This window comes from Bombus terrestris, chromosome 4 (genome assembly GCF_910591885.1).
Source record: "Bombus terrestris chromosome 4, iyBomTerr1.2, whole genome shotgun sequence".
NCBI classification, from domain to species: Eukaryota; Metazoa; Arthropoda; class Insecta; order Hymenoptera; family Apidae; genus Bombus; species Bombus terrestris.
Window position 1 is genome coordinate 16,610,463 of NC_063272.1, and position 25,439 is coordinate 16,635,901.

At 38.2% G+C, this 25,439-nt stretch overlaps 1 protein-coding gene across 3 annotated transcripts in view; it reads right to left on the reverse strand.

Moving 5' to 3' along the window:
• Positions 1-579: 579 nt before the first annotated feature.
• LOC100649403 (zinc finger protein 628) overlaps positions 580-25,439 on the reverse strand; it is a 120,428-nt gene continuing 95,568 nt past the window's right edge. For all 3 annotated transcript variants that reach the window (XM_048405121.1, XM_048405120.1, XM_048405119.1), the window contains one exon: positions 580-24,547. In XM_048405121.1, coding sequence (XP_048261078.1) covers positions 23,501-24,547 — 1,047 coding nt within the window. In that variant the 3' untranslated portion in view covers positions 580-23,500. The remainder of the gene's footprint in view (positions 24,548-25,439) is intronic.

Consider the following 25,439-nt stretch of genomic DNA (forward strand, 5'->3'; position numbering starts at 1 on the left):
TAGGACATTTCTTAAACAAGCTAAAAATGTTCTAGCGTTTTATAAAATTGAGATTGACATATTCGAGTTTATTTATTTCAAGTTGATGATATACAATCGTTTATTTTTTATATATTTTATATTTTTAAACTTCACGCTGAATCTTTTTCAAATATAGCTCCGGTCATGGATAGGTTTTCAAGTATATTTCATTTATGAATTCGTTTCAGTGGATTTATAAATACAATGCATTTTTTTAGATTTTATATTATCCTCCGTTTCCCCTAATCTATTGTAATATTTTTAAAAAAAGATCTTGAAATTTAATTTATAATTGCATTATACAAAGAGTCTACCTGTTTTGTAATACTTAACGATCTTTCTTCTCTTTTTATTTACTTCATCAACGCTGAAAAAATAAAATTATACAGATCTTTAATTTACTTATCGAAACCAATACCTACCTTATATATATATATAGTATATTCCTTTATTTTCTATTTTTTCCAATTAAAACAGGAAAAAGCGAAAACCAATTTCAAAGGAATTCTTGTCTTACCTATAAAGGATATGTGGAAAAAAATCGAATACCAGCAATCGTTGAGATTGGACAGAATGTATTTATTTATCTTTGAAGTACGTAGAGTAAAGTAGATCAATGCAATGTTATGAGTAGTGTATCGAGTAGTAATTGTCATACGAGTTGCTAGGAACGAGTATGTATACCCACAACACCGAGGAGCTCAGCCGCTCAATTTTTTTTTTTTTGCACGACACTGATATACATTAAACGTTACAAGATAGCAATAACGATTATCACCGTTGTTTATCGTTATCATTGACGTTACCATAGTACCTTAGCCACAACTTTATTACATGACTTACATCTTTGGCATCGTGGATACCAGGATTCAACAACAATACACGCGTTCACGCACACACGTACACACACGCACGCACACACACGTACACGCACCAAATCTCAAATTCAATATCGTTTCTCGCGGCTTTTTTTTTTTTTTTAAAGTAACGCGAAACGCGGCATGCTGCTTACAATTAGTAAACTTAGGCTTCCTCGCATACCAGTCTCACCGACTGGAAATAAGTATAGTTTCGACTTGTTTCCTCCGTGACGATTCTCTCCTCTCCTTTTATCGTTTCTAAGAGACATTCTTTTCTTTATTGGCGATTCTTCGAGTTTACTTTGCTCGGGTGTTCAATTCGCTGAAAAGTATTGCCCTTTCAACATATGAATACGAAGAAATAAAGATAGATTTCAGTAGTAAAAAGTATGGAGTCTGACACATTTTAATCATACTTTTGATGTTTCTTTCATTTCGTGGATTTCGGTAATTAAGATTCTTGGAATTTATATACTGTTTGTGTAATAATAATTGAATGAATAATTTCTAAGGGAAGTAGTGTACGATTCTATTAATTATTGTATAACAAATCGTAAGTTTATGTAGGATATTGCAAAGAAAAAAAGACTAAAAATTTAATTGAATTTCTTAAACTAACGAAACTATTAATTTTATAGATTGCTAACGAAACTTCGAGTCTTAAAAAATCCCAAAATTGTACGAAGGGAAGAAAACATCTTAGTGTCTTTGACAACACCAAGTTCCAACTCCATGCTTTTCACGATACTAATTACACGTTGCTTTAATACGATTCTTTAACTGCGACAATTCAAAATTATTTAAAATAACTTCATTAAGGAGCAAGATAAAATCGTCGGATCGCAAAGTACAGAGATTTCTCTTTTTTCTTTTCTTCCACGGAAGAAAATCGTCACGATTTAAAAGAACTCAAGCGATCCCCCGTGCATCTTTCGTCCAACGCTCTGTCTAATCGACATTTTGTTTCCCTCGCGCCGGTGGCACGCCGGCCCATCGTCATCGTCCATTTAATCGAGGATGCCGCGGACTTGGCTATCACAAATCTGGCACGAACGAGCCTTACAAAAAATACAATACACGCCCGCGACGTTTTGTTTCTTTTTTTTCACATTTTTTCTATTTTTTTTTTTAGTTTTTTTTTGTTTTATCACAGACCAGCGCGCCGCCCGACATTAGCATTCTTTTGCTAATTACGCGTCGCTACCGCTTTTGTTTCGCCTCGCATCATCCATCTACGAAAGCTCAGGGCTAGGAGAGGGATTAAGGAGAGGAGAAGGGTCTGATCTATCAATTAGTCTTTGACGGCCATCGATTCGTCGATCGTCGTTTCTGCTACACGACATTTGTCCTGATAAATAAATCATTTTTCATAGGATTTCTCCTTTGCCTTTTTCCTTCATATTTTTGTCCGCTTGTATTTTCTTTTCGTAGAATATGATACTATTGAACTATAATTATGGCGAAGGTAATAAATAAATGGGAAGAGGATAGATATAATTTGCAGAAAATTAGACTCTTCTCTTGTTATATGTTGCTTTAAGAGATTGGTTGCCAGTAGTGAAAACTACGATTGGTCAGACTTCTGTCAAGCTATGGTGTCTGTCTATTCCGGCAATGTTCTACTCGAGTGTATAAATGTTGCCATCTGTGGTGTACTTTTTATTGATTTTCAAGCTAAAATAATAATAATAGGAAACTATGCGCGTTTATATACACGAGTTGTATCAGATTCGGGTTATAAAACACGAACAATAAATCGATAAAATTAATTTATAAATTTCCAATATTTGCCAATCAAATTTCCTTTAAAACGCTTTCATATTATAAGACGTATAAATATAAAAAATTTTAATAATTTTAATCTTCCTTCTATAAGAAAATATTCCACAGTAACAAGTACCTATACTTTACAGTCATGTAGTTCCAAAATAAATTATATAAAGCAAAAATAACACACGACAAAAATAATGGAAAAATGAATTGCACGAACTCTAAGGATATTGCCAATTACGAAGACCAATCGAGAAAGAGAAAAAACGAGACATGAAATTATAATCACGCAGTAAACGAACGATCGGAAGGAATGGCGGCCGTATCGGAAGTAGCATCAGGAGTAAAGGTGCAAAGATGTGCGGGATCTACGCATACAGCGGCCGCCTGCTAGGTTCTCTCTCGCTTCTTCTTCCCTAAAAATTCTCGTGTGTGCCCTCGTGTTTGTCTCTCTCACGCTTTCTCTCACCCTCTCTCTCCCTCTCGCTCTCAACGATAACAATTGAATATGAATTAGAAAAATAACATTATATCGTAGACAACAATTGGTTACAATGTATATAATAATGTACCAGTAATAGTGTATTATTAGTTCCTTTTTTTTCTCCCCCTTTACACAGTATTTTTTATCCCCCGTTATTTTTTTTCACCGTTTTTTTTTCTCTTCTTCCTTCTAAAGCGTGCCATTGACGTGGGGCGCCGTGACTGGCGGTTCATGGTAACGCTAGAATTAAATTTTACACGCCGCTTCGTAGTCGTCGTACCGTCAGCTTGGTCGGTCGATCGATCGCCGATCCGTGATGATCGACGATCTCGCGGTCGATGGGATCGGATTCAGATGAGACTCGCAGCTTTGTACCACACACACAACGGCTATTTATACATACATACGTAATATATCGAACGCGGTTACCGTGAATGGGCTGACGGCATCCTGTTGCCAGTTTTGACGTCTAGCAAGAAATGGCACGAAGAAAAACACGCGTGATATTCTTTCATTTTGTTTTTAATAGCTAGCCGACAGTTTTGTTAACAAGTTGGAAAAGAAGAAAACATAAATTCGTTGATAAAGAGTCGCGTATCGTAAGCAAGTTTGAATATGTAGATGCTGTTATAGACATTTTTTAACTCTTGAGGGATGCTGACATAATATGTATATTAGCGTTAAAATTTTAGCCAGGATTATAATAAATTATAATATGAATATTAAGTGTGTATCTTTAATTTTTGTTTAATCCAAGCAAGGTTTTTAAAAGATAGAAAAAACACGATAGGCATGTACTTTTAGTGAACGTTATTCTACTCAGAAATATTTTCCAATATTATTTCTGGCTTGGTACTGATAAATGAGAAATAATTCTTCTGGAAGAGGTCAGAAAAGTTTTACTAGAAACAGAATTGATCTTACGATTATCATTGTTCTCTGGCAATTTTACATGTCTCGTTTAGTACGTTTTACAAGCTTGAATTTAGAAAACTAATTCATATCGATGAGTTAACTCGTCTCAAAGTTTCAAATTAGATCTAATCTAGACAAAAATCGAATAATATTTACAAAATTCGATAAAAATTTTTAAGACAAGACTTAATCTCGAGTTTATCGCGCATCGATTTTCCTCTATGTAACTTGCGCGTATAAAGGCAATTCAGCCAATTATGCGCGTGCATGATATAAATTTAAGTAACAAATAATTTCATTAAAAATTTGTAATCGAGTCACGGTTAAATTAAAATAGAAGAAAAGACATGGCTGCAGTTCGTTCAGCCCGTTCCGGCCAGTTCCCTAATTAATTAATTAATCGATTAACCAAGAAGCGAGCGTGGCACGTATCTCGAAGACAGCGCCCAGCGTCATTGGAAAAATTCGTGGACAGATTTCGAGACGGCCTGCGATATCATCACCACTGTTTCCTCTCTTATCGCCTCTTTTTATTTTCTTCCCACGCGTTTCTCTCTTCTCCCCTTTGTCTCTCTTTTTTTTCGAAGTTTTCTTCTTGTCTTTTTTTTTTTACTTATAAGCCTCTCGCTTGTACGTTACGTAGAGAAAGAAACGTCGTTCGTTCGCTCGACATGTGTACAATCAATCAATTAAGCTAACACGTAACTATTTACGGTAAAACCTATTCACGGCTTGTACAACAGACACGTATTTATAATATATATATAATATATATATAATATAATGTTTATATATATATTACAGTTAGATTGCTCATTGTCAATTCATCGGTTTATCACATTTAGTACAAGTTGAAAAATATCTCTAACATCCACGTGGAGGGGCGGTATGGCCACGTGCGCCGCGTCGCGCGTTTCCAATTTCTAATTCCTCCTGGTATTCACCCGTGGCGCACGTGCCGCCCCCCTCAATTCGTCAAATTACGCTAATTATTACAAGTTACAATCATTAATATCTAACAGTAGGTACGACAAACAATTACGACAGTACGGCCACGAAATGTGTGTATGTGTTGTGTGTGTATTCATCCCATCTTCGTCTTCTTCCATTCTTACGTTTTTCATTTTTCATTTTTTCTTTCTCGATCGCGCCGTATTACTCAAACATCCTCGCGAACCGGCTAAGTGTGATTGCAAAATCGACTTTCGTTAAAGCTTCGACATAGAAGGGTGAAGGCGGGGGGTGGGTTTTATCGACGGGTCGGTAGAGGGTTGCCTCGGATTTAAGGGGCAGAGACGAGTGTGAATTTCGGCGGGGCTACTCGAACGAATCTCACCGAGAACGGCGAAACGATTCTTCTTTCGTCCCCCTTATCGAGTTTCATCTCTTTTCAATTTCTCGTTTTCTCATGGATCCTCGTACTCTTTACGCTTCCACGCACCTCTGTTTCTCTTTTCTCCTTTCTACTTGGCGGCAGGATTAGTAGTGGGACGATCTCTATTTCAGCAAAATTACACGACGAAGCGGCGGACATTCGTGCCATGGATTTACAAACAGTTCCAGCAGCGGGAAGAACGTTCGCTTTTCGAGGACGAAACAGCGACAGCCGTAATCGTTCGTTATTGCTAGGGTAACGAGAAGTCGAGAGAAGATTAGGAAAAAGGTTTAGCGATACATCTACGATTAATTTTGCCGAAATAGCGTGGGAACCGTGGCGTGCACGCGCGCCGCACCGCTTCCGCTTCCGCTTCCGTCGTTGTCAGAAGATCGGGATCTTCTTTACATCTATGTTTCGATTTACGAAGCTTTTCGACCGCCTCAACAAATTTTGTATATAATTTTGGCGGAACAGTCGAGGATTATTACGCTTTTGGTGCAGACGCGCGCGCGCGCGCGCACGCCTCGTCGGAACGTGGATGTGTTACGTTTTGCAACCACGCCGTGCGAACGGGTTCCAAGGTATCTTTTTTATACGTTACTCCATTCTCTCTCTCTCTCTTTTTTTGCTTTTTTACTTTTTTTAGCGTTTCTTGAATCTCACTTTATTCTTCGAGACATCGTACGTACTATTACACAGACGAAGCTAAACGCTGAAATCGTTCGCAGGGTTTTTTTTTTTATCCTTGTCATATTTATATTTATATCTATTATATTTATATATTTTTATATGTACTATTTAATTATTTTTTTTCGCTTAAATCTCTTTAGAATAGACACCGAAAAGACATCGAGAGACTCGAAGGAAGGTTTGAAATAGGAGATTAAAGTTTCCGTTTCCGGCTATTACGTTCGAAAATTGTCTGGCTACGTTAACGAGTCGAGCTAGCTACTACTTCTGCTGTTCTCTATACACGAATTACACGCGCGTGCGCGCGCGCGCGAGTGTGTGTGAATGTGTGCGGATGTTTGTACCGGGAGAGAGAGTGCGTGTGTGTTCTCGTTTTGTGTATGTGTGTGTGTGTGCGCGCGTATGTGTGATACTCCGTGTGTGCGATCTGTCGTTGTATCTGTGTCGTGTATGTATGCTTCGTTTTAAACCTACGAGTAGTCGTTCCGTACGGACGGACCGACGGACACCGAGGATTGAGCAAACTGTTATTGCACGGAACGCATAAACTCGAAACACTCCCCAATTGTTTCTGCTTCTTTCTTTTCCCTATGAACCTGCACGGTTCGCTGTGCTTCCGCGAGGAACTGGTCCTCGTCACGAACGATCCGATTTTCGCAAACCCGATCGAAACGCTAGCCTTCGGGTCGGAAAATTTTCACGACTTTGACTTTCGTAGAAAGACGATGATACTTTGAAGGATGATTTTCGAAATTTTATTTCAAAGCGTTTTTATGAATCGAATCATGTGCTGCATTTTGTTTGCACGTAATCGATAACCGAGAATGGATTGGTAAATTAATATTAGTAATTTTATGTCGTTGCTTGAGTTTGAGTAATTTTTTAACATAAAATTTCGAATGAAAAATTGACGAAAATATCATCACGCGTTTCGATGTAACAGGGTGTAGTCCGAAGAATTTTACAGCTTCCCTTCTTACGATTTTCTTTACTATTTTCGTACAAACAAACTTGAAACGCATTCTGCTTGTCGAATTCGTTTTATGAATGAAACATGATTCATTATTGAAGGAGAAAACTGATACATAAAGGTTCGATAAATTTCGAATGATTCGGAAATGTGAGACGGGTGACGCCTCTTTGAGAATCTTACATAAAAATTACAGGTGAAATTAATATTTCCAATCAACTATTTTTCTGCTTTCCGTTCTACTTCGTACAATTCTAAAATCTCTGCAATTGTTAAATTTGCATTAAATGGATTTCTCTGTTATTTCTGGGCAACGTTTGAAAGAACCGTCGTCTTCCTGGTAGCGAGACCTGAACAAGAAACCGATATATAATTAAATAATTCAGAGGAACAGTGGTATTTTCGTCGCGAGGACCGGTTCGTCGCGGTTTTAATCACTTGCGTGGTCTCTATCGATTAAACATTAACGCCGAGAGACCTTCTTACAACATCCTACCTAAATACACTTAGCATATATCCTCGGAACATAGATAAACCAGTTAAAAACATTGTATATGTTCCTATCTACCTATACACAATATATAGATATAATGTTTGTATATCATAACCATATTAATAATATTAATTACATATATATATATACGATTGGAGTAAATAATTATTAATTAATCCTTATGCGTATATCACATCTGATCGTTCAGTCAGTATAGGAAGACCCTCGCCTCGTCACCAACACACACAAACCCGCTTTCAAGCATTCTTCCTCTAACCTTCGTCTAATCTCAAAATTACACGACGATCGATTCGAAATTTCGAATCATCGAGGCTCGTCGCGTATTTTATATCGTTTCTTCGTCTAACCCTTCTCTATCGTTTGCATCGATATCATTCTTCGTCGCGTTCACTTCTTTAGCCTTTCCCTTTCTCTCTACCTATCTCCCTTTTTTTTTTTTTCGTTATTTTTCTCACTCTCTTCCGATTCATTTAAATTAACCCGATAGTACGGCTACTATCTAAACAGACATTTAATTTTTTTATTTTGTTGTTGCTTGGTAAAAACCTGAAATCGCCATCGAATATCAATATAATACACTTAGTATGTACTTATAGTATAAATATAGGAACATTCATTAAATATATTTTCATATATATATATATAATATTATCATCGTCATATATATATTTATATATATATTAGAATTTGTATATATATATATTTATATATATATATATATTACTTGGTGTTGTATAGGTAGTTATAATTTTTAAACGTGGTTTAAAATGCCCAATCCATTCCATAACGCCTGGCCATGGGTGCTGCTTTGTTCTAGGATAATGTACGGAATTAACGTTACTCTTCGTTCGGGTAAATCGGGTTGTTTCAGTTCGAACGCGATTAAGTTCGAACGTGATCATCCATCGGTCCGCCGCGAATTGCCTGGAATTTCGAATTCTTCCGCATCCGAATTAATACGCGTGATCGAAGCTTGCATTCTGTTAACGTTGTTTCGAGGTCCAGACGAGGTGCCCGACTTTATACGTTTCAGTAACATGCGTATTTCCACGATTGAAAATAACAAAGATAGCCGTTTATTAGAAACTGTAGCACAAGTTGTTTAACAAGAAGTAACAATTCTTTCTTAGAAGTCCCAAGGTTTATCCATGACATTTAAAGTTCGACGAGTTGTTTAAAACAAGGAATAAAAATGTCGTTCTATAAGTTCGAGGATTTATCCACTTAAACGATTTTTTAATCTGTATTTCTATATTCTAATCGTATCATAAATTTACTATAGAGTGACGATGTCTTGTTAAAGATCGAAATCAAATGTACAGTTATATACTTATCTATTCAGTTTCAAGTTTCTCTATAGTTATGCTCTAAAAGTTTTTAATAATAAATAATAATTTATTGGAAGAAAATCACGATCGTAAGAAGTAAGAACTATGTGCGCATGCAACGTCGCATAGTATGGTGTACTGACAGCAGGCTGTGTGTACACGAAAAGCCAATAATGCATCATCAATGGTGTGCATCGCAGCGAACATGTTAATTATCGACACCGCTACTTAATGCGAAACAAACATTAACGTGTTCGCTCGCTTTGCAGCTTGCCAGAATACGGTAATGTACGACAGTGAACGGTATTAAGCCTTCCTGAATAAATAAACACTTAAATTCGTAATATTATCGGTCATCGAAAAATTCAACCGCGAAAACAATTTTATCCGCGGCAAAGGTTCCCCTAAAACAGAGACAACATTTCGCTCAAATTCAAATAGGTTCGTCAATATTATTTGAAGCTGCTGCTAAATTTCAATGATGAAACAAGTACAAACATAAATATACCGAAAGGAGTCCCTATATAAATACGGTCTCTCGCGCCATCGAATGACATAAAAAATTCGATTAGTACAATTAATTCTATAAAACCTATAAATAAATAGGTTCTCATCATTAATTCAACGCTAACTCGCATAGTTCGGTGAAAGTCGAATGGGCGTATCAATATTACCTCAAGCTCGTGTTAAATATCAATAATGAAACAAATAGAGTCGTAAATACAGCGAAGGGAGTGCAAATATTTATATATTTGAATAAAAAATTAAATCAATAGAGCTTGTTCGAAAAACGAAAATGAGTAACTTTTAATCGTTGATTCACTCTGTATACCCTGTCCGTACTCAAATATTGTTACCGCGTGTCCAAACATCTACAAACAGTATTTCTACACAGAAATACCAACACGAAACAAAATGAAATACGAGATATTCGAAATTTCGACCTCGTAACAACGTACTTAGACAAGATACCTAAGAATCGCGCGAAGGCTTTCGACTCGCGGTTCCCGTGTTCCTTCATCAACACCGATTTCCTCCCTCGCACATTGTTCTCGTATAGGCCATGAAATAGACGGATCGCTTGGCGTAAATATATCCGTAAATATAAATATCACTCGTAGGTAAACTATAAAAAAATATCACGCGGATATATTCGTTAGTGGACGTATGACGGAAAAACCAGCTTCGCCCCACCCCATTGGGCTCGGGAACCGTGCCGAGGCCATACGCGCGCTCGCGCGCCCCTGGAAAACCCAGGTTTGCTCCATTCCGTTTTGCTCGCGATCCCTTTGTGCCGGGACACACAATCGCGTTGAATATATTATGCCGTGCACATTTCGGAGGTACGTTTTACCGACTTCGATTGAAAGACGGTTGGCTATCACGCGAACTAACGTGATGCGGAGTCACACGCTCGGTCTATCGCGCTCTTTCCCTCTTTCCACTTGGCCTGCGTTTCGTACTCCGCTTGGTCTGCCCTCCTCTTCCCCTCTTTGTTCTCTATTACCTTATTCTCTCTGTCTCTATCTCTCTCTCTCTATCTCGCTCTCTCTCTCTCTTCCTCTTTCTCTCTTTATGCACACTGACGCAGAGTTGCACATGAACGCGCACCGCGTCACGATTAATTGATTCCTGGAATCCCAGTCGTAAGTTCGGGGCGAACTTAAAACGAGGATCCGATGCATTATTTCGCGATATCGATGCGACCTCGCTCGACCAACCCTGCTTCGGCGAAAGGAAGATCGCGAGGTTCGTGGACTTTTAAGGTTTCTCGCGGTGCTGGCTCGATAAAGAGCGGAGTATAGAGTAAATTTGGAAATTGGCGAAGAGTAAAGATAGCTGGCTTTTCCTCTTCCTTTTGGAATCGAAGTTCGCTAGGAGTCGCATTATCGCATTCTTATTTCTTAACGTCAAGGTTGTTCGGCGAAAGGAAGGTCGCGAGGATCGTGGACTTTTCGCGTTTCTCGTGGTAATCATCGGTGGTCGTGCTTTGGTGGAAAACGAACGCGTTGGAGAATGTTAGAAAGTAAATTTGGAAGTTGTACTTGTGAAATAGAAATAGGTGGTTTTTCGTCTTCTTGTTGCAATCGAAGTTTGCTAAAAGTCGCGTTACTGCGTTATTTCTTTACATCGAAGCAACTCCTGCCTTAGCAGAAGGCAGATGGTAAAGGATCATGAGACCCGCGGTATTTGTCGCGGTAACAACGCGTATTGGTAGTTTGATGGGAAGTTAGCAGAGAATAAAGATAGGTGGTCTATGGTTTTCTTTCTGCGATTGGAGTTCGGCAGAGGCCGCTGAGGATCGTGCGATAAATAGGAAGAAAGACCGTCTTACTCGTGACGACGAATAGAATTCGACGCTAGAGGTGGAGCGACAGAAAGTTTAAACGAAGGAAGTTTAAATTATTTAGAATGGTGGGTGTTACGCACTAACTTCCGAGTTTTAGTTCGTCGTAGTGAAAGGAAAAGCTCGGCTTAATCGTGTTTTTCTAACATTAAGAAGCATCTCAAGTTTCAACAAAACACGAACCAATTGTTATTTACTATATTACAATTGAAACATTACAGGTGTTTATAGATAAGACTGTAATAAGACGAAGATTAAAATATAAAAATTCGAGAACAGCGGTAGAGTAAATCGTAAACGTTGGAATCCATATTTCGTTACAGTAGAGGACGGTAATAACTGAAGGACCAAGAAAAAGGATCTCCTTTTGTACGAAGGATAATGACGATTCTTTGAAGAGAATTGTGAAAAGTCTGTAGATTCCCTTGAGAAAATCCATACACGTCTATTTTAAAATAATTCTAACGATATTATGTAACGTTTGATCGTAGGAAAAATGAGATCAAATGGAATTAGGTAACCTAAATTTCACCTAGACGATAGATATTCATGAGCCTCTTTTGGCATGGGAAACTCGAACTACGAGACATTCGATTGGATATAACACTGTCAATGGAAAGATTGATGGCATTTCACAACGGGACGTGTCGAGTGTCTGTTTTTGCTTCTATTCGTGGAAATTTTTGGCTCGACGCGGTGTCAATACTTCGTGATCATTTTTTCAAGAACAGAATGCAGCTACCTTTATTTTCTTTGTTACAAATCGGTGCATCGCGCGTATTCGATCGAATCGGATTGTTCCGAATCACAGGCATCGTTGATAGCTATGAATATCGTAAAATGATATTATTACTATGAAAATATCGAGAAACAAACCGTATGAATTTAAAAATTAAAATTTCAAGGTCAGAAACAATTATCACATCAAACTCGCTGATATTATTAAAGTAAATAAATTATTTCAACATTATATTTTGTTCGTAAAGACTATAAAAATTAAATTTATTTCAATTATACGTTTTTCCTAAATCTAAATACTAATCTCAATTCGACTTCCGAATAATCGCTTAAGATATCGTCTGAACGGTTACCGTTCTATTTTTCGAACAATCGTATTTTGAGAATAAAAATTTCATAGAACAGAAGCAAAAATGTTGTAAACTTACGAAAATTGAAAGCTTCCTATTTTAAAGAGAAATGTCTTGTATTTTCTCTAAACTCCCCTTTCTTCATTTTTTATCTGTCTCGTATTAACATTCTTTTTATTAATCATCAAATGACACAAAAGTCAGAAGATTAACGAAACCTGACTTATCATATTCTTCGCATATAATCTTAGACCAAAAATAGACATGAAAATTTATTGGATTTAAGTCAACGACATTTTTGACGATTTTCTTCTTGCACTATATCATTCCTTCGTATATCTTTCGTTAAAATTTCACTAGTTACAAGATTTATGCTTTAGTCGTCGATAGTTTTATATAGTAGCGTTAAATTTCCCATAAATGCAGAAACACATCCTCAGTTTAATTATTACCAATATTCTCCCTATAAGGCCATGGAAAACAGAAAAGGTAGACTTTCGAATGTGTAAATTGACGATTCCCGTAGAATTCCTACACTGCACAGAAAGAATACATGAAATTTCAAGTGTAAAACCGGAAGTTTTCACGTCTGTGAAAAACGTGACAACGCGTGGCTCATCCTCTTCTCCGTGACATCTGTTTTTCTCGTTCCTCTTTTGCCGGACACACGGTCCCGCGGGAATGTTTTTTTCCGCGGGATATGAAGATTTTACCGCGCCGTCACAGAAGAGTTATCGGAAGAATCTTTGTGGGCTTTTGTTTTCTAGGTCGAGTAGAGAGACCGGCGAAAAAATCGCTCTCGTAATTTGGACGGGCTGCGAAACCTCGACTAGAGCACCGTTGACGATTTTAACTTTGTGATTTGGCAAATTGGAAGAGTGCGAGGCGACTTTCGCCCTTTGATTTTCTCCCGGTCAAAGGACTAGTTTTCGCTATCGATTCACTCGATAGAAACACAACTGTGATCGAGTTTCATCCACGGTGGCACGTGAAAGTATTCCAACATTTATAGAAACCCGTTAGAAATATATTGCGTGTGTTATACGTAATATTTTGAAATTATATTGGCGCTATAAAGAGATTCGAGTATTACGATTATATCTGTCAAGTTTGAAATAAATCTGAAATTGTAAATGAAAGTTACAAGATACACATTTGGTACAGAGATTATGTACAGAGATGATACAAATATTCGAATGGTCAATTATTCGTTATATTAATAAGCCTCGATATTCGGTGGAATACTTTTTAATATTTATTATACGCTTAAGACATTTATCCATGCTGCATGCTAATTATATTTACCAAATATATGTTTAATGTAAATATTTCGTAATACCTACATTTTTCAAGTTGCTTTTAAATTTTATCAATATAAACGTGACTGTTGTGTCTCGCTGCAGAGCTAATGAAATTTCAAAAAGTTTTACATAATGCATACAATAGGATGTCAAAGTTTTCTATGATAAATGGTCAAATGCTCTCGTCAGCTGTATCTTTTCTTCTTTATTCCACTTAAATATTACGAATAGGCTCGAATGAGTATAATTAAACTTTATTAACTAAGGTTGAAATGATAGTAGGTAGTTTGACTATGATCGAAATTTTCACGCGGTTTCTAGTTATAAATTAACACATTGTGTAAATCAGAGACGAATTATATAATCAAGTGTTGTAGACTATTGACAGCTAGCTATGTTCGTTTTAACGTTAAAATACGTTTCGTGTTATCTTTTGTAAAATTCGTAAACTTATTGGTGAATTACCATTCAAGATTTCCGCAAGATAACAAATGATTTATCTTTTTAACCAATTATAATTTCCCTTCCAAATTACGCGACACACAGTATACTTTAAAATATATTTTGCAAAGAGAGAAGTAATTATCAGCTGTGGTATATCTTCTCGATATATTCTGCTGCTTTTGCTTCTGAAACATGTAAACTTTAACATCTGACCTGTTTGATAACCTCACTATATCGCTTCCATCAATTATATATCTACAAACCATGCGATGTCCTGTCTCGTCAAAGCATTTACTTTACTTTGTATATCTGACCATATTTTAAAGAAGCATTAAATAATCGCGTATGACATTTATATTTACACAAATCCCATTAAAATATATGAAAAGTAAAGTAAAGAAATTAATTTTTAAATAGACAAGTGCGTAGAATTTTTATTAAAAATTCTTTGAAATACGCATTATTTGAAAAATATCTAACTTCGATACACAATGTGTTATTTGTTATATAACATGAGATGCTGCATCTATCGTGCAAGGATACAAAAGTGACACGCGTGTTTTTAAATGAAAAATTGCTTTCACAGTTGGTGAATTAAATTCTTGTAAAAATTCTCGTACGACCCCTTTGTTCTTGTACTATTTGATATTATCTATCATGTTATCACAGTAAATCAAACGTTTACTTAGTACCTTGATAATAAAAGCTAGCTAAAATTCGAGTCGATATTTCGATATCACATATGTAATAGTAATCGTTATAAAATATTATCACTGTTGCATATGTCGTTATTACAGATTGTGCTTGTAAAAAATATATATATATATATCGTTCGTTGTCAATCAATATCAAATTATAATAGTTACGCAACTATCAAATTAGTCGAAAGAATCGAATTGATCACGTGAAATGTATTTCGGAATTACGATATATTTAAATAGTCGATATTTAAAATAAATCGTAAACAAAATTTTCTCGAAATTAATAATGTAAATTACTTGTTATTCTAAGACCAATCTGTATGCAAGAATAGAAAGAGTAATTCAGTTAGTGAAATTAATAAGAGAAAACGAACATGACTAATGTAAAGATAAAGACATAGATCTCTTCTGTATTCGTTGATAAGTTTTCTGAACACGCTATCTAATGCATAATGGTGTTCATGTTAAGCTTTTAACTAAGATGATAAATGCAATTTCTTATCATTTTACGTATGCACGATCGAATGGCATAATTGCTATTCGTTTAATATCTAACGTTCCATTTCATTGCAATATTTGGCACTGTTGTAATACCAAGTTTGTCAGAAATTCGTATCGAGCAATTTTGAATATAAATCAGAAGACTGCGGATTTTTATGCAAGTTCGTATTTTTATAAATACGCTTAACTTAAATTCAATAGAACTTAGAGCGTCATATTTTGACAATTTTCTTATATTATTTGCATTCCGTGCATCTTCGCACTTTCGCCTTTAAATCTTCCCATATATTCATAACAATCCGCACACTGTAAATTTAACGATAAATCCGATAATAATTATCCAATAAAAATACTCCTATTCGTTTCATAATGTTGTATCTCGACAAAAATGAAACACGCGATCGGGGTGTTCGTTTTATCGGACAATTTTCGAGCTGTTTCCTTAGCACGTTTCATTTATTTCCCGTTATTATCACTATATATATTTCCATACCAAATTCTAGCTGTCTAAATATTTGCACGAGTATCTGTCGAAAATATTTGCTAATATAACACCGTTTTGTGTTTCGATTTTTGTAATCATAACTCTAACACATTCATTCCCACACCGTTTAAAAGGACGGATGGAAATAAAGGAGGTGACGAAGATAAAATAATGCTACCAGATATGAAACTCATTTTTCAAGCTATACAGACTAAACTGATCTAAATATTCGTTAGTCATTCCAGACTGAACGACACTAGTACGCTAAATAAATATTTCTTTTATCATTTAAAGGTATCGATATCACAGTTTAAAGAATATACCTATAGATAGCTTTCGTTGCACAAGTAATTTTTAAAAATCACTCGTTTCTCTTCCTAATATCGTTACAACCATCGTTCGATATTCGAATCGAAGATCTACGGAATCTATCGAAATTCAAGAAAATACTTTCTTATTCAAGATACCGGTATCACAGATTAAACAATATCGTTTTCATCACAAACGGTGTAGCTTAAGAAGTAAACGAAGGAACTGGCGTTAAAATGATCACGAATTCTCGAAATATTTGAAGAATACACGAACTTCAATCTCAGTGAAATCTTATCGATATACACACTGGTAGCCGACACAGTGTTAAAATTAAATATCCTAAAATTATCCTCAAACTCTGTTACGGTAATAACCTACGACCAATGATTCGAGTTAAGATCAGACCAGAGTTAAATAGGTCACCATGAACTCTATCACACGATCACCTAATCTATCAAATATTCGGCAAACTCGCAAACTCGCAAATTCATAAACCCTTCGAATCTATTAAAAATATGTTAAAAAAAGGAAGGTAATCGGATGACGTAAGGAACGCGATCGCGAATTGCAAGGGGTAGTTTCTCCCGTACAGAGAACGATCCTCGAAGCACGGTCGGTCGTACCACGGCGGAGCAGGAAACGTCAAGCACAGTCGGTCTTTCAGTGACAGAACGATTTGCAGCTTCCCTCGGCCGTCCATAACGCAGTAAATCTGGCGTGCAGTGGAAATGGAGCGGCAGCGGGCGGACGTGGCTGCCTGTATAAAAGCTAACAGAGGCATCAGGCGTCATGGAACTATTTTCCTTAATCCTTGGATCGTTAATCACGCGCGAGAGACGGACACGATACGCGGTCCTGTCGACCGGCGCGTTTTTTTTTTCTTTCTTTTTTGTTCTTTTCGAGAGACCGCACGAGATGGACAAACCAGCGTAAATTAAAAGTCTCGCCGTGTTTGTATCTTCTATATTCGCGCCTCTTCATTCTCCTTCTCCTTCGTTCGTTTTATTTTTCTTTTTTTCTTAGTTTATCATTTTCCTCCGCTACTTTATCTTTTAGCTTCATTTTAATTTCCTCTATTTTTCTCTTTTCTCCCTACGCGCGCAAATGCTCTTATTTTTCTTCGTTTCCTTTAATTCTGTTTATTTGTTTGCTTGTTTGAAACTCGTTGACATTCGTTGGACATGTTCTCTATTCGCTTATATCCGCTTCTTTCGTTTATTTTCTCTTCTTTAATAGTTTCTCCCTTTCGGTTCACTTTTTCAAGTCAACCTAATACGTTCGCCTTCCTTCGTTCATTCGTCCATCATGGGACGATGATTATATTCGCTTCGCGTTGTAAAACTTACACCTTTAATCGACTCGACTATATATATATATAACATAATATACGTAATTTATCGACTAAATCGATTCATCGCGGCGCCGGACCAGCCCGCTCGCTGGGAAATGCGAGGCTCGAAATTTCTTTCTCTTTTCTCCATTATTTCTATTATAGGTCGACTCTGTTCCTCGTCTAACACACGAGCCTCTTTCGTGTAATAGGTAAGTATTCGTTATTATAGTCTTTTTCTTTGGCACCTTCTTCCCGCGAGCGGTTATTTTGTCTTCGTCGTTCCTGGCTGCCGGGCCACGATCATTCTATTCTCTTAGATAGCACCTTCGTTATTCGACTTCGTTTCACGAATGCGCGATACACACAGCAGCAAGTACGTCGTAAATTACTAGCTAAATGACTAAACGTTAATTCTGACGGAATTTGGGCAAACTGGCCTCGCAAGAATCGAGCTCGGTTTACTTCTTCTCCATTTTTCTTTCTTAATGTCGTTCCTCGTACATCGTGGTCGGACTCGCGAGACTTTCTTTGGTTAACCGGTGCCGCATTCTTTTCCCATTTTCGCGGGTGCAAAGGCGCGCGACGTAATCGCGTGTCCCCGGAAATTACAGAAGCGAAGTGCGCCGCGACGTGGGATCCATGCGGGTGAAAGATCGACTTGAACTTGGTACGAAACCGCGGTTGATCTGGGGATTTTGCTCTTTGCGTTCGACTTGGCGATATTTAAATATTCGACAGAGAAAATATCGGTTAACGTTCCTTGGTTTCTTCGTTCAAATAATTCGTTAATTCGGGTAACACGTAGTGATGAAGAAATTCAATATCGAAAATGAATGTTGATACTACTACGATTTGATTACTTCTGAATTACAAAGTTATTCTTTACGACGTTATACTTTCTTTGTCTATCTGCGTGTAGAATTACATTTTTATATGCTGTAAAGTCTGAAGCATTTTCATAAGATAATCTTTGCAAACAGTCAAGGATGTTAATATTTTCTTAATTATGTACAGAGAAGGAAGCGTCTAAGCGTTAAGAGTTAGTTAATATCCGAAAATACGCGGTGTAAACTATACGTACGTTGTAACTCAGAAATAATTGTTGCATCAATATGTAATACCTGCGACTAACGAAAAATCACAAAGGACAAACCCTTTTAAATTCGCTAGGATGGAACGCAAAAAGCTATCAGTCTCCCAGCATTTCCGCTCTCGGTTTCAGGTTTGAGCAACGATCACGAAATCACAGCGTTCGCTAAAACGAGGCAAGTTGTGTACAAGAATAAAATATAGAAGAACCTTCTGTTTACGCATCCTTCACAGCTATATCATATCCCACGTTCTCCCGGGGACAAGTAACAGTCGCGGTATCCCGCGTCGTTAAAAACAGCTCAAATCGCCCACGATCGAACCAAAAATTTCTCTCGTCGTTCCTATATCACGCAGCTACTCCAAAACAGATCTCGATCACCAAGACGGCGAAAGATCGACGCAAGCTATGCGGTAACTTTCACGAAAAGTAAACGAGACATTGGCATTGGGACGGCACGTTTGCAACAACGATCGCTGTAGATCTCATTACTTATCCTTAATTTAATGTCTATTTTAGAAGACGGAATAACGCGCCGAATAATTTACCATCCGTCCGAGTGATCGATCTTCGTTCCCACCGGTGGACGCGTTCATCGTCGACGTTTCTATCCACGGATCCATCTCTCTCTCTCACTCTCTCTCCTTCTCGTTGTCTCGATCCCTCTCCCTCTCTCTCTCTCTCTCTCTGTAACCTGTTCACCAGGCGAATAGTTATCGTAGCCTTGTGAATAGTTAAGACGCGACGAGAGGTTCAATTTCGATCGCAAAATCCCGGTCAGGGAACCGGACGGAAGTTGTTGGTCGATCTCGCGATCGACAGCGATCCAGCGTCCGATGGGAGATGAGCGAACGCTATACGAACGACTAACAAGTGTAAATGTATTTTCGGCGAACCTCGAGGATTCGAGTAGCGTTGTTTGTATATGTATGTATGTAAATACATATATATGTACGTATATATGTATACACACAGATACATATATATACATACATACGTTGTATGCTCGGAACCCTCGGAATTACGGAAACGAGTGGAACGACGATGTGAACTCGCTTGCGAGACCAGGTCCCAAGAGAATGAGCCGGCACTCTCGTTTCTGCGCTCGCGCATATGTGCATTCTGGACGATCTATCGTTTCATCGATGTGTATATGTATGTATATGCATGTGTATGTATATATATGCGTACACGTATCAGGGACATACATATATATATACACGTAAACAGCAAAATGGACACAATTGGCTAAGAAGAGGTTTTTGGAAGAACCGCGGACACCGTGCGATAATACATGGTGTCCTGGTCGGTTTTTTTTTTCTACTTGCGTGACGGCTAGAACGGAAAACACACGCTTTATTGCTAGATCGCTAGGTTTAAAAAGGATACACGGCTGGCTTTCCAAGGCACCGGCAACGCTTCCGAGAAGGGCCTGGCATGATTCGCGCCTATCCTTCGCATCCATGCTAACGTTGAACGCGTCGCTGCGTCCTTTGGACCTGAAGTCTATCGTTTCTTTGAATTGTATGCAACGTCTTTTGACCACCGGCGACAAGAGTTACGATCGATTGATCGTAGAAGTTACATAGATACCGTAGCACAGAGCTAGAAAAATAACTAGCGGGATAGCACTGGTGCAAAGGAAGTAAGTATTGCTCCCTGTCGCTCATCGTTACGCGTTGTTACGCTCTCTTATTTGCATATATGACACGTTCGGTCCATCACATCCCTATTCCTTTTGCCATCTTTTCATCCCTGTATTATAGGTACATACAATAGTTCAATGGATCGATTGATTATAGAGAATGGTATTCTTTGGAATATTTCGAATCATCGTGCCGGTCGCTTCAATGTAATTTATCGTTTAAACAATTATTGTTTTAATTTATTTTTCTTTTCGTATTCGGTAAAATGTTTTAAATCTTTGAGCATCGATGTTGTTAGATCGAAAGGTGGCAGTTTCAATGTAATTACTTTTTACATAATTATTTGTTAAATTTAGTATTTCATTGAGTTGGACTAATTGATTACATTAGGAAGATATTCTTTGAAATATCCGGCTGTCAGGTTGAGAAGCGAAGGTTTTTATTCGATTATTTCTTTAATTTGGTATCTCGTAATGGTACTTAAGTTAAGCTAATCTCGCGCAATAGAATATCTCGTTTGGTTAATGAAACAAGTTCGAGAACAAATTAAGAAAATAATTATAACGTAAATTGAATTATTTTTCTGGTAATTAATCGACTGCTAAATATCACGGTATTTGTTCAACCTCTGTCGTTCCTCCTTCCACGTGTGACGTGTCTTTATTATTTGTTTTAAGGATAGAAAACACAAAGACGCAAGCACACGCTATTTCAGGTGAAATTGTGAAGGAGGAAACTACTCGTGATATTCGCAGTCTGGGCTGTAGACCAGAGTGGCTAATTAATTTCAGAGGAAGAATAGCAAACATGATTGTTTCTCGTGAGATGCTGCTGCGAGAATCCTCCACTTGTAACGAATAATCTCGAGCTACACGTATAACGCGGATTATGTTTCTAGCGCAGCTTTTGTTAATTAATTCTTGAAATTCAATATTTCGCGATACTTGCAGTCAAACAATTAAGTAGTTTGTCTAATCCCTATTAAACTACCACCTAAAACTCTATAAACCGTGCCTTTTGTATCCATCATTACATATTTCTAAACAAGAAATTTACATGTATTTCATTTATTTATCTTCTCGCCACGATTTATGATTTTTTATTCAAATAATAGAATCTCAGATTGAAACGAAAGAATCAAATCGAGAGGAGTTCAATTAATCCTCATATATGTTCCTCGAAATTTTTTAATAACGACTCCTTCACAGGTTTTCTTGGAATTTAGGGAATTTACGAACAATAGAGGAGCAAGATCGAGTTGGAAATAATGCAAAAGACACAGTAAGATCAGTTAAAGACTAGTTAAAATTTTGCTCCAATAAAGATAGATATCAATCCGGTCCAAAGATACCACTCTTCTGCATCATTATACCAGCATTTCTGCTGTTTCTTTAGATTAATGGAATAAAAAGAATTAAACTGTAAGGATGCGAGTAAAGCAAGTTACCCTTAACTAGTTACAGTGAAATAGAAGCATGTTAACTCTCTACCGAAGTTCTAGGCTCGATAAAAAATTTAAACCTTCGCTTGTAAGTTATAATTGAGTGGCTCGGAAGCCACAACGATCAACCTCATAAATTAGAAGGTGAGAAATACGATGATGTTACAAATATTATTTCTTTAAATTTATATTTGTTTTACTCTCTTGATAAATAATATTCACAAGATGCGCGTCTTGTTTCTTTAAGACATTGGATATTTATCGTACATTCGGGTAATACGATTGAGAAATTTAGAAAAAGAGCATCCGTCTTCCGGGATACACAACTATAAAATTCGAACCGATCAAAAATTTTCAAAATATTTATGTCACATATTACTTGAGAGTGAAATCATGACAATATTTATAACACACAAAGTATCGCAGGATCTGACAGTACTAGTTAAGGGTTAAATCAACTTGAAACATCCAATTGCACCTAATGATTCAAACGTTAACTCGTAAATATAAAGAAAATCTTGCATCGTGTTCGTTTTCTTTCAACTATTCTAGGATAAAGTTCCATAAAAAAAATTTGATCAAAAGGGTCACATTTTTCATATTAAATTGTCACGGAATCGGGGCCAATATATCAATCATAAACGTTATACTAGACGTTACATATTTTTCCACTAGATTTCCATTCAGGAGATACTTCCCGTCCAACCAGGAGTCGCGACGTGTCCTCGACTGCGTGGCATACGGAAGAATGATCGTTATCGCGTGCACTGTATAAAAATCGCATCGATTACGCTGACAGCTATTACGTAAACGAGTAGATCGCTCGTCGGTGGTGCACGAAGACGAAGAAGACAACAAAAACGAGCCGTCATCGTCGACGTCCGTCGCGTTCTTTGGTTTCGAATCCTTTATCACAAATTAGTCTCACTAACGTTAAGTAGAAATCTTCGACCTTCTTCCACTTTCGTTTCTCTTCGTTCACTTCGTCCTTCTATTCTCTCACACGTTCGCGATGAGATTACAATCGCGCATGTACGGCCATCGTCGTCGACGATTTCTTCATTTCCACTCTTCTTCTGTAATTGACTCGTCTCGATGGGCAAATGGCTGGATGGATACATGGTTCTCCTCTTCTTATCGCGCTCTAGACGTTTCTCGAATCTTCCTTTTCTTCGATTACGCACCAGAGAGAGGAAAGAACTCGTGAAAAAAAATCGCAAGTTCAACGAGCCTCGAAAAATGGATCCGAAGACGCGAAGTTTACGAAGCGTAGTTTAACGTTATCTTAAAAATATGCTGATCTCCCGCATCCTCCGAAGTTTCACGCCAGAATTTCTCTCGTTCGACTCTGAGAAGAGCGGACATCTCGCGTGGACGAACCTTTGAAAACTACCTTTGCGTACGTTGACGTTCTCTCACCTGTCTGCTCGCCCCTTGTTACGATCTTGTACTCGATGATCGGGCGAATTCTATATGAATGAAGCTTCATTATTTTTCTTACGTCGTTGTCTCGTTTCTTCGAGTATCTCTGACACGGGAAGGGTGTTCCAAGGGATGTAACAAACGCGTTTAACGATACACAATACGCAAGCATCGCGGTTAAAATAATTCGTTCTTCTACGATCGTTGTATACAAGTGATTCGCTGTCGGTCCCTGAAGCGGTGCGCGTAAAGCAAGAATCGCCACGATTAGCCACTACCTAAAGAAAAACTTGCAACATTGAAAAATCTTTGTGGCGATCGCGTACTTCGACGAGTCGATTCGCTCACAGTCGAAATTCATCCACTTAGAACAACCCTTTTCGCTATCACAGAATCCCTAAACACCCGAGCTAGAAGACGCCGCAGCAAGTGACAAGAACGTCCGTACAATCCACGCAGTTTAGCGTTGGTGTATATGGGTGGTGAGATGCTTGGACAAATAATCCGCCCTGGCGAAACATTTGCCGCACATTTCGCAGTGATACGGCCTCTCTCCGGTATGGATACGAAGATGCCTAGTAAGGTCGCTTTTTCCGCCGAACGCGCGTCCGCAGAAGAGACAGACGAACGGCCGTTCGCCGGTGTGCTTACGTACGTGGAGTTTCAGGTTCTCCTTCGAACGGACGCACTTACCGCAAAAGGGGCAGGCGAAGCGACGTTCGCGCCTGTCAACCTCGTGACTGCTGCGAGCCAGGCTGATCACAGGATCCGTGTGCTCGGAACGATCGTCGTCCACAGCGTTGTCATCCGTGTCGCCAACTTCGCTGGTACCACCGGCTGATCTGCTGTTTCCTGTAGGAGCCTCGGTCATCTGAACCTCCACAGCCTCGCCAGGATTCTCCTGCACGCTGGCTGTCTCAGAGATGCTCTCTTCGCGAGCATTTTCATTGAAGGTTCCCCGCGTCTCTTCCTCACCTGGATTGGTAGTGGTGTCGCTCCCTGTCTCCACCTGCGATGGTTCTCCCGTGCTGGACACCTGGTCGCTCCTCTCTGCAGCCGCGGACACCGTCATCGCGCTGCTCTGAGGCTCCGGAGCTCGTTGCAATCGTTCCAACGCATGGTTCAGTCGGTGCTTCTTGAAGGACTTTAGGTACCTGAACTGCATGCCGCAGACGTCGCAGGTGAAAAGCTTATCGGCCGGTAGGCGGGCCCGATGGTTTTGCTCCCGGTGTTTCACGTAAGCGGATCGGTAACGGTAGCGTTGGCCGCATTGCTCGCAGGTGAATGGTTTGTCGTCGCTAGCCTGGCCGGCGTGCTGAAGCAACGCGTGCCGTTCCAGCAACCAGGCGGAAGGAAACGTAGCCAAACAGACGCCGCAGCGACGCGCCAACCCCGCCAGACCGGCGAAACCGCCGTGACCTAGCAGGGAACCGCTTCCGCCGCCGCCACTCGTGCGTTCCACCAGGGCACCCCAACCTCCTGCATCCAAACCGAGGGCCAGCGACACCTGAAATGATCGTGGTCTGTTAGATGGAATTCGGCTAGGGTTGATTCGTGTATATAGCGATGTGGATGTGAGATGTTTTTCTTAGGATTGGTGGATCAAAGGACGAAGGTAGATTTTGGGGGTTGAATGGCGAAGCGTTTTTATGGACTGTGGATAGCAAAAGTTTGTTAAGACGACAGTTTGTAGAAACGATGAGTCGATTTCCAATTGATATCGTTCCGTTGTACGAATGATCTATAGAATCTTGAATTTAAGCTATTGGATTTTATTTAATTTTATGCTACTTTATGTATATTCTATATTTTACGCGACAAAGAACACCGGTAGCCTTTATGATGTAAGATATGCGATAGAAATAAAAATTAAATAACCTAATTCGAATCTAATTTAAATTATCGTGGTCATCTATGAATCTACATTGCCAGGTCAGGGTTACGATTCCGATTCAAGTATATGATTCATATAAAACCATATTGATCGTACTTGTTGCTATCTTCTATTTTAATTATATATTCTGAATAACAATTAGTGATATGCATGTAACTGTAATGAATACGTATATATGTATAAAAATCGAGATGCAAGCTAAAATTTAGATAGAAATATAGAAAGGCATGCAGTATTAATATGTGTTATAAGAATAGGTAAAAGATTATCTTCAAAATAGGGCAAACTTACCAATATCATTTCTGTATATTTAGTACGTGAGTTATTTCTTCGTTTCATCGCCTCTGACACAGACACCCAAGTGATAGTATAATATGTACATCTTAATGTTTGTTAAATACGTTGAAATCAAATATAGAAATAATAGGAAATTAAGGATAATCAGTGTGTATTTCTAGTTAACTCCTCGCCAAACGATTACCTTACTATTTATTCATTTGATAAT